The sequence below is a fragment of the Lates calcarifer genome, linkage group LG24 (assembly GCF_001640805.2).
Source record: "Lates calcarifer isolate ASB-BC8 linkage group LG24, TLL_Latcal_v3, whole genome shotgun sequence".
In the NCBI taxonomy this organism is placed as follows: domain Eukaryota; kingdom Metazoa; phylum Chordata; class Actinopteri; family Centropomidae; genus Lates; species Lates calcarifer.
Window position 1 is genome coordinate 11,722,802 of NC_066856.1, and position 9,836 is coordinate 11,732,637.

Consider the following 9,836-nt stretch of genomic DNA (forward strand, 5'->3'; position numbering starts at 1 on the left):
TCAGGGTCTCGTGTCCACCAGTGCATTAACCTTTGTTGCAAAGTTTTGTCCGAAGGTCACTAAACGCTGCCTGTGCAGCCACTGAAGTGTCTCCACATAGACATGGACATCAACGCACTAAATGTTCTTTCTTACGAGGAGTTTGTGAATATTTTTGGCAACGTGGTGGAGAAATGTCCCATTATAACAGCTGCTGTGTGGTCGAAGCGTCCCTTTGTGAACTTGTCTGCTTTGGAGGCTGCTATTAATGAGTTCATCGATGCTCTGCCAGAGTCAGGTGAGGCACAGACTTACATTTTGTTAACTTCTTGTCATATATTGTGTTTCAGCTCTGTTGAAGTTTTTAGTGGCTGTTTTATGGGCTGCTGGTCCCTGTAAATGGTGTTTATTCTGTGCGTAATGGCGCTGATGACAGGGACACGATATTAACAGAACTGAGTGGAATAATCACAATATTCGTCCAGGTAAAGAGGGGATCCTCAGGTGTCATCCGGACCTCGCGGGCAGGGACCTGCAGAGAGGCACCCTGACCCAGGAGTCGCGCGAGGAGCAGGCGCGAGCTGGCCTGGACGCGCTGGAATCCGCGGAAGCCTCGCGCGTGGCCCGGCTCAACGAGGAGTACAAAGAGCGGTTCGGGTTCCCGTTCGTCATCTGCGCCCGGATGAACGACAAGGCGAGCATCTTGCGGCAGCTGTCCGAGCGCTGCCAGAACGAGCGCGCGGCGGAGAGGGCGCGCGGCATCGAGGAGGTGAAGAAGATATGCCGCCTGCGTCTCTATGGTCTCGTGCTCACTGACGCCCCAAACAAGTTATGACCCTTGAATACTGGAGTTTATGGATTTAACCTGCGACGTAAAGACTGCCATTACTGTCAGACCTGTGATATTAGTTTTATTCCAAATTTATCATGTGTGCTACTCATCCATTATACTGTATAATACATTTTAAACAATTAAATATGTGGATCATTGATTATAGATTTTCAATTTACATGATTTAAGCTTATATACACATGTGAACAATGATAATATTACAAATACATATTCCTGACACATATTTACACTCATAAACATGATGGTGAACTGCAGGCCTTCTCTCGTCTCTGAGGTGGTAGGAGGTCTCAGCGTGCCACCTGGTGCCCAAAAAACCTCAAAGCAGGTATGTTGAAGTAGATGAATACGTGTCCCTCCAGTCCAGACATGATACACTGTTATATCCAATAAGCAGGCCGGTCCTTGACGGAGTTTTAGGAGATCTCAGTAAAAGGGACATTAGTTAAAAATGCTTGGTTTAGGAGGGGCTGTTTCACTCTGTCCACTGCTCTCTAAAAATATATATCCGCTCACATGGTACAGCCTTGAAATAATGGTCTTGAAGCCTATTTCTGTTGGGTTTCCATCTTTTCTTTAAAAATGATCCCTGCAATATTAGTAGTCTGGAGGGGGCGCCTTCTGCGCGTCTATGCGGGCTCTCTGGGCCCAGCAGCAGAGAGAGAGTGACCGTGCAGCGGGGAAACAGGCGGCGTAGAGGCGGTGGTGGAGGTGTGGGGTCCGTTTGTGGAAGAGACCCCTCCTCCCGCGGCCTCCCCCTGGTCTCCAGAGGTGATGGAGGAGTCCTGGTCCGGGTCGGCCCCCCTCGCCTTCCTCCGGTCCTCCTCCTTTTTCCACTTCATGCGCCGGTTCTGGAACCAGATCTTGATGTGGCGCTCGGTGAGGCTCAGGGTCAGCGCCAGCTCCACGCGCCGCGGCCTCGAGATGTAGCGGTTGAACAGGAACTCTTTCTCGAGCTCCAGCAGCTGGGCGCGCGTGTAGGCTGTTCTCGTGCGCTTGTTTTCCTCGCTCTCAGCCATCACGTATGGCCCTAGATGCAGTCAGAGTGTTAGTACTTTTACAAATGAGATGTATATGAGGTATTTAAATGTTTGTTGTAGTTCGGACAAAATCTCATGTAAATGTGATTTTAATTGTGTTCGCTATAATTCTTATTACTTTACTAGCTTTGTTTTGTTTTTACTGTAAAATGACCTACAGTATATGCCTTATTAGAAGTGCATGGGTTTTTGGCTCTTGCAGAAACCACAGTGCATATTTGTCTTATGATAGCCAATAAAAAAAACATGTAATCGCTTGTGACGTTACGAGGAATTTAACATCACTTGATATTTACTCAAAATAAATTTACTCAACCCGAGATGAAATCTGGAAGCAACAGGTGATATGGGGACACTCAAAATGTGTATTATGTTCTTAAGAAATTTTGTATTTTTAAATCACAAAAAATCACCTGTAATGTAGATTTAGGAGGTAAATATTATAGGCTAAATTATTTTAGAGATTAAGATTTTGGTTAACGTCAGCTGTAGGTTGCTGTTTTATTTAACTGTGGACAAAAAGTAATATTTCCCAGGTAACAAACGGTGTTTTCAAAATGTCTCGCCTATTCATACTTCAAATCAGTAACCACTCCGATATTTTTATTTAATTCACACATTCAGTCAGAGCAGGAAAGACTGTCATACTGGTCTTTTCCTCGGTGTTAAACGGACATGTCACAATGAAAACATATCCCCAAACGTCTTTTTATGTCGACACAAACTGAAAGTAAAATTGGGAGTTCGCCCAAACAGGCTATATTTTTGTTATTTTTAATTATGCAATGTAACAGTTAAAGTGTGACAATTAAACAGTGACAGTTCAAATATCTGTTAATGGTAATGAGGCAAACTAGTTTTTGCTTTCATCGCTTTGACCTGTTTTAGAAACTCTTTGCAGTTTCTCTGCATCTTTGGTGTGTTTAATGTCATCTTGGCTGTTTTAAAACTGCCTGCAGCTTATTTCTAAATTTATTTTAATTAATCCGGTTTTTTAAAAAGCTATTACTTATACAGTATGCTGTAATTATCACTGGAGTTTACCACGGCGACTGTGCGCAAAAGTTAACCAAACGTATGCTACAATGTCACAGGAGACGCCTCTGTGGCCTACACCGATTTTAAAGAGTATGGATCAGCGATAAAATGTCCTGTTTTTCAAATCATTGAAGCAAAATAAATGTTTGTTGAATTTGCTGAGAATTTTCTCTGATAGGAGAAACCTCTGAGGACTTTGTAGGTGCATTTTGGCTGAAGAAACCTTACGCACGTACTTTAACGCAAACCTCCTCGTCAGAAAAACGTTCCTCATGTTTTAACTAAAGCCATTAAAAGGCAGAATGTTTTGATAATGTAAAAGATTCAATAATTTCATTTAAGCTGCAAATTTGTGGCGAACAAATCACTGTTAATGTAAAGGTCTTCTCTTCTTTTCATGTTCCCATGCAGGCCTACATCAATCAAAAGCGACTGTGGTAAACGTGGGTGTTTTCACAGCGTATTATACTCTATAGTATCCAGCCATTGATGGATTAAGATATTCTGATTTGTGAAAATGTTTTGTAAAGACAAAACCCACATTTTCGTGACGATAAGACCTGATAAAAGTGAGCGCTGACCTTCCGGGCCCTTTGCAGATTGACTGACAAGGTAAACTGAAACACCCAGGATCATATTGTTGGGAGCGTGATGTCATTACAGGCCTTCAGAAAGACTCACGAGAAAGTCTTGTTAGTGCTATGACTACAGAGTAATGTTGTAAACAAATCTGTATTTTAAATCGAAGCCTTGTTTGATAAGCAATTACAATGTAATCAAAGTGAAACCTGCTCTGACAAACTCCCCTGTTGGTCTTCATTCAGTGATTCTCTTTATCATGATTTGAAACAAACGTAATGGACTGATATGTAGCAGCTTGAGGGTTTACCTGCCCACTGTCCCTTCCAGGTGTGTGAGTGGGATTTAGTGGTTTTCATCCAGGGGAAGGGGAGGTGATATCTGCTCTGTTCCCCCGCGTCTCCATAGCCTGCTGTGGGCTGGAGGGCCTGCTGCTGGAGCCCCTGTGGGTGGTGGATCTGCTGAGGCACACCTGGATCCTCTCGCAAGCCGGGTAGACTGTACGAGGGGACGATGTCAGGAAGACTGGCCTGCTCCAGGGCTCCCATGGACGGCGGCGTGTAGACGGAGTGGACCTGTCTGCTCATGTAGAGGCAGGGCGGCGGGCTGTGGCTGTAGTCCTCACTCTGCGATCTCTGGTAGGCGCAGGAGTCTTTAAAAACCTGCGAGGGGTAGTAGTGATCTTCCCGATTCATGGCTGCCGAGGACCAGAGGCTGTGTGGGGGCCCGTTTGCGCGCACATGCACCGTACCTGCACCCTGCCTCGGCGTGGACCTTCTGCCTCTATACCTGCCTCTGGCGCAACTGCGAGGGCCCTTACTGCTCCACACAGGTGTGTCACTCCGTCACCATGTGACTCCGCAGAGCACAAACCATTGGTTTCACTGTTTGCTCAAAACCGCAGACCTATAGCCTTCACAGTTTCCAGGATATGGGGATTTTTTTTTCAGCAAATTGAACAGAACGCCTGTCAGCGCGTAAATCAATGCCTCTCTGTAAATAGCACAGCGTTTACCTGGCATCCACCTGTGTTTGCCCCAAACAGCAGCAACAGAATCTGTGGGACCCCGCCTCCACATAAAGAACTTAATTGTTTCTTTTAGTCTAGAGCGCACAACAGAAACATGTTTCTCACGTAGGATTGTCCTCTAACAATGTGGCCATCGACAATTTATATGGATAGATCTCTTGTCTGCACACTACGGCTGATAAATCGATACGGATGGGCGCAAACATTGGTTGACCTGCGAGATAAGGGACCTGGATGGAGAGACAGTTGTCTTGGAAACTCGTGGGGAAAAGCTCAAACATCGCAGCCCATTTCAACAACCCTTTTTCCCCCCCACCTTTTGTCTACACCTTTCTGAATCTTAAAATGTACCCATTACACACTTCTGTAAATGCATCATTTAACACCATTTAGCGCGTGTGGGTGCCCACCATCCCTGCCCGCGCAACAGGCCCTCGACGATAACAAACACACGAGAGTTTAACCCACCTAACCCGCTGTACTTTCGCCATGTTTGCTGGCCATTAGCCTTTAGCAGGTGTATGTGTGTGCGCGCGTGTGTGTGTGTTCGCCCCATTAAACAGCAGCTCTTGTGGTAAACCAATTAGGCTGGAGTGAGCAACAGTACTCAATTAACCGGTGTGCGCGTGGAGAGTGTCTCCGCAACCTCGCGCCTTTATGCAACATTTTGATCCTCTGCTATAAGACAGGTGTAATTCACCTGTTTTACAGGTAAACTGTACAGGACCACGGGGCTTTTACCTTGATAATGTGTATCTATAGACTATTTGCACTGAGTTCTTCAAAGGTAATTACGGCACTTTGCACGGTATCTTAATGGGGCACTCAGCGATGCAATAAAGTTCAAGTAAACCAATTCTATACAAATCACCCCCCTGCACTGTGGCTTAATGGTGTTTATATTTGATCATTGTTTCAAAGAGGAAGGAAACAGTTAACCGAAGCTATTCCCCCCACTACAGTGGAGAAGGACAACGTGATTTATGAAGCATGAGAGGCGTTAGACGCATTTTAGCCGATTTTACAGACACAGACTGTTTTTGCGTAATGGCTTAAGCGAGGAGTAATGCGGCTTTAACTTTGCTATAATAGACCAATATGGGTAATCGTGGGCACAGAGACAGACAGTTGCCACGTTTATTATGGCTCTGAATGTGGAACAATAAAAGAGTGTAACCTTAAACACATGGACAAAGGCCAAATGGATAGGGGAGGTATAAACAGCATTACATCACTTTAACGCTTGAGCAAATGTCCATCTGTTTTCCTAAGGTTTCGATAACCCCACTAAAACTGTACACTGTATAGTTAAGTCATATGAGTATTATTATAGTAACGATATATATTGTTTCTATAGCAGCCTGATTGAATTTCTATTACTCTACTTCATGTTATAGACAACTTATTCGAGGACTTGGGCACCAGTAGGAGTGTCATTTTTTTTCTCCTTTGACAAACAAAACCGTTTCTGATAGCTGGTATATACATGTCAAAAAGTTGGACACGCGATAAAATGTGCTTACCCAGTGGCGACAGCAGCATGGCTTATGTAAACATTATGACTAGTGAATAATGACAGAAGAATGGTAATGAGATTATAATTGAAATCAGCCCTCCTCTATTGTAGGTGAAACAGAATTACGCTAAAGCATGAGACATGTGTCATTTCCTGAGCTGTAACAGCCCTTTGATAGTTTATTCATTCCAACTACCCTGGAAGATTTGGGACAAAAAGAAAAACTTAACGTTAAAAAGTTAAGAGTTAATAACATGTGAGACAATCGTCCACCTAGTCTTTCCCTAGGAGAAAACGTTTAGTCTTTTTTAAAAAAAATCAAATCAGTGTTTTTTCTGGCTCTGTCTAACATGCCAGGTGAACAGGACTCCTGTAGCTCTGTGAGGTGTGCTGGCTGGTCAGAGATCAGTTTCAGGAGTGTCCACTTCCCTGGAGAGGGAGTGGCTTCAGGAAAAGCAGTGCTCCTCCTCTAAACAGAGGTGTTTATTCATGAAGTCTGTCTCTTCTGTCCATCTTCCCCATGTCTCCCGTTTATGTTGTCTCTGTGTCTGTACCTCCTCTCCTTGTCTCTGTCCTCTGTCTTGTCTTTATTACTCCGGCTGTCCCTGTGATGGTTTTTACGGTCCGTGTGGCCTCCGTTGCTCCTGCGGTCTGTGGGAGGCGATCTGCTGCGGTCGCGGCTTCTGTCCGGGGTCTCGCTCCTCAGGCGCCCTCTTGTGGAGGAGTGTCCCGCTCTGGGCTCACCGCTGCGCCGCTGCAGGCCGGTGGAGCGCAGGGTGTTGAGGAGGAAGCGCTTGTTGGTGCTCCGCAGGGGACACTTCAACCTGACAGAGGAATGAACAAGTTTTACACTCTGATATCAGGGTGACACACCAGGTTAAACGTGTTGGATTTATCTCTATGACGAGGGAACATTTAGCATCTAGAAGGTACCAGCATACACGTGTTTTCATTAAAAAGCCTTTGAGGACACTTAGGTCCTGTCCCCTGCATTTTCCTCCAGGAACCCAGAGGTTAAAGCAACACAGTGATTTTATAGGCTGACTCCATTACTTTTAAACTTTGTAATTTGGCTACTTTTAGGCCAGTCTGTCATATTTCCATAAGAATTCCATTTTATTTATGTTAAGTTTACTGAATAAATACAATATGAAACACTTAAGAAGTTGACACTTGGATGCTAACACTGGGGGATTTAGATTCATGCCCTCAGTATCTCTGCAAACTCTGAACTGGGAAGGGCTGGTCTCCAGTATCATACATCCTACCACTGGAATGAACTACAACACTAAATGAAGCAAGATATACTAACTTCATTTGAATTATAAAGTTCTACTTGTTGATATTTTTTTATAATGTTTTGTGATCACTTTGATTAGTGTGTCTCTGTGTGTGATAATGACTGCTTTGTGCAACTATTTTGACTAGTTCTGGAATGTCAGTTCTCTCTTGTAAGGCAGATCTTGATATCAAAGAGACTTCCTGCATAAATTTAATTTGGTTTGATCATTTAAAAGTACACAATCACCAGGACAAAATGAGGGAGTAAGAGGTAGGGGTAGGGGTAAGTAAACAATGCATCTAGTTAGGCACACTGGCAAAATAAAATATCTCTACATTTATCACATAAGGACATTTTGGGGATTGGCCAATAATTACACACAATGAATCAATGAAATGTTAGTAAACTGGCTATAATGTTTATCTCACTTATTTAGAACCTGACACATTGAGTATGAATACAATGTTATTTATGTTATTTAACTCCATGAACTAGTGACTATGTTTTAATAGCATGTTGCAGCTGTATCTGTTTAAACAAGGGGATAGGTAAACATACTGGCTTTGTTCCTAATAGATTTTAATAGTGGGGAAGCTATCCATTCCAATCCACTGTCAACTGTTTATCTAACATGATGATTTCAATTCTCTGAAGTGATAAGATCATGAGGAAGTCTTTATCACATGGCTTTTTGAGTTTTGTGTTGTTTATCCTCTGTTTGTCATTGATGTTGTTGAGTCTTATTGGAAGTGTGTACCATTTTTCACTGATGTAAATACATTCATGTGGACCCCAGGAAGAGTAGCTACCCTTGTTGTCACAGCAGCTAATGGGGATCTACACAAAAAACTAGTTAAGAATGCAAGTAGGCTGTAGACTCAAAGAACAAAAAACTGCCCTTGCACAAGTACAGCTAGGCTGATAAATAGAAGTGAAATGTCCACAGATGACAGATGTGTGCAGGCTGATACAGATGGCATGTCAAACACAGTGCTCACCATCCTGCAGGGCCCATGGTCTCTGCTCTCACCCGAGCTCTGTCAGTCTCCCTGAGGAGCTCCTCTATCGCACGCCTAGATGGATATATAAAGAAAAAACATCAGGGAATGGGGAGAAGTTGAGGACAACGATGGCACAAAACCTCAAGGGGGAGCCAAGGGGAGAATAATTTAATTAAGTGAGAGAAAACAGAGTGATGCAGAGTGTAGAGGAGAAAGTGAATCATTAGTGAGTGAATGAGGGACAGCGGCAGTGTCCCGGTTTGACCCGAGCTGCTGAATCAGCAGTCTCAGCAGAGGAGAGCACTGATTTAGCCGACCTTTAACCGCACAGCACCGGCAGCTAATAGTATCTGTTCTAGCGGCAGGGTTTCCTTACAACCACCACACACTCACACCCGTCGTACAACACAAGAAATACAACAGCTGTCGACCAAAAATATCCCTCCCAACTGGTGGACGAGTGTTACGGTTTTGGAGGAAAGCTAGCTACAAGTGTGTGCAAACAGCGGCTGGACATGTTAGCTGAGGATAAACAGCGAAATGATTACATACTTTTCCAGCTCGTTATCCTCTGCCATCGCGTCGTGAGTAACTGCACGTTGCAACAAAGTTAATTCATCTAAAATCGATGATTGCGGGTTAATTAACTCAACATCTTTTTTTGTTTACCCCTCTGTGAGGTCCTTCCGCCGAGGACCCTGTGTTTTTGGCTGTCCTTGGCGGTGCCTGATTGTTTCTCAAAGCCACTTAACATAAGTATGATGTAAAATAGATCGTAAATAAGCTTAAACTACATTAAAAACTATTCATACTTTAAGTTTTAAGTCTTGTCCATTTGCATGGTAGAAATTAAACAAATGACAAACGGTGGTGGAGGAAGCTTTCACGTAGGCCCAAGTAAAAGAAGCACACATGCAAGGAAGCCTATGTATTAACTTAGTATTGTTGTATATGTATTAAAGTATCAAAGTAACACTGCTCATTATGCACTATGCATTCATCGCCGATGATGATAATGTCACAGTTGGTGAAGGTGGAGATAAGTTAGCTGCTTTATACACAACACTATTTGGCAGTGTAGTCTGTTAGGTTGATTTTGTGCGCTAAGTAACTAATAACAAGGAAAATAATCAGATATTTGTGATTTGATAGTTTATTAGAAAGTTAGAGACTCATGGGAATGCATTAATGCTTTGACTATTGATTCACTGACAAGATTTTTCACAAATTGTGATCCATATACAGCATTACTAAATGATTTACTATAAATTAATAAAGCTATTAATTACTGCTGAAGAGATCCCTCTTGAGACAGTCTACCTTACTGGCATTACAAACTAAAACCTTGTGATAATATTTTAACAACATGATGATGATACCAAAACAGTTTGTGAAAAAGCTCATCTGCAACATTAAATTTGTGGGGAAAATGCAACACGTATATACAAAACAACAGCTAAAAATTATTATTAAACAGGCCGTTAGGAAGCCACCCATCATTTTATTCTGGATTGACATCCG

General features: G+C 43.1%; 3 protein-coding genes across 3 annotated transcripts; 1 reads left to right on the forward strand and 2 right to left on the reverse strand.

Moving 5' to 3' along the window:
* Positions 1–32: 32 nt before the first annotated feature.
* On the forward strand, positions 33–971 carry urad (ureidoimidazoline (2-oxo-4-hydroxy-4-carboxy-5-) decarboxylase). The gene is made up of 2 exons (XM_018673898.2): positions 33–277; positions 465–971. The coding sequence occupies exons 1-2, from the start codon at positions 103–105 to the stop codon at positions 812–814; spliced, it is 525 nt and encodes a 174-aa protein (XP_018529414.1). The 5' UTR covers positions 33–102; the 3' UTR covers positions 815–971.
* Positions 972–1,116: 145 nt separating this feature from the next.
* pdx1 (pancreatic and duodenal homeobox 1) lies at positions 1,117–6,036 on the reverse strand. Its single transcript, XM_018673897.2, has 2 exons — positions 3,797–6,036; positions 1,117–1,859 (listed from the first exon to the last, which is right to left on the reverse strand). Exons 1-2 carry the CDS (start codon positions 4,179–4,181, stop codon positions 1,459–1,461), a joined length of 786 nt encoding a protein of 261 aa, XP_018529413.1. The 5' UTR covers positions 4,182–6,036; the 3' UTR covers positions 1,117–1,458.
* Positions 6,037–6,178: 142 nt separating this feature from the next.
* Positions 6,179–9,031, reverse strand: si:ch211-140b10.6 (uncharacterized LOC108881768). Its single transcript, XM_018673900.2, has 3 exons — positions 8,868–9,031; positions 8,313–8,387; positions 6,179–6,856 (listed from the first exon to the last, which is right to left on the reverse strand). Exons 1-3 carry the CDS (start codon positions 8,891–8,893, stop codon positions 6,520–6,522), a joined length of 438 nt encoding a protein of 145 aa, XP_018529416.1. The 5' UTR covers positions 8,894–9,031; the 3' UTR covers positions 6,179–6,519.
* Positions 9,032–9,836: the final 805 nt, after the last annotated feature.

Excerpts from the sequence above, each read along its gene's own strand:
- si:ch211-140b10.6 (XM_018673900.2), bottom strand. The coding sequence starts at position 8,893 with ATGGCAGAGGATAACGAGCTGGAAAA. Across the intron at positions 8,388-8,867 it reads GAGGATAACGAGCTGGAAAA|GCGTGCGATAGAGGAGCTCC; the intron begins GTATGTAATCAT and ends ATATCCATCTAG. Across the intron at positions 6,857-8,312 it reads ACCATGGGCCCTGCAGGATG|GTTGAAGTGTCCCCTGCGGA; the intron begins GTGAGCACTGTG and ends TTCCTCTGTCAG.
- urad (XM_018673898.2), top strand. The coding sequence starts at position 103 with ATGGACATCAACGCACTAAATGTTCTTTCTTACGAGGAGTTTGTGAAT. Across the intron at positions 278-464 it reads CGATGCTCTGCCAGAGTCAG|GTAAAGAGGGGATCCTCAGG; the intron begins GTGAGGCACAGA and ends ATATTCGTCCAG.
- pdx1 (XM_018673897.2), bottom strand. The coding sequence starts at position 4,181 with ATGAATCGGGAAGATCACTACTACCCCTCGCAGGTTTTTAAAGACTCC. Across the intron at positions 1,860-3,796 it reads CTGGAAGGGACAGTGGGCAG|GGCCATACGTGATGGCTGAG; the intron begins GTAAACCCTCAA and ends GACTGCATCTAG.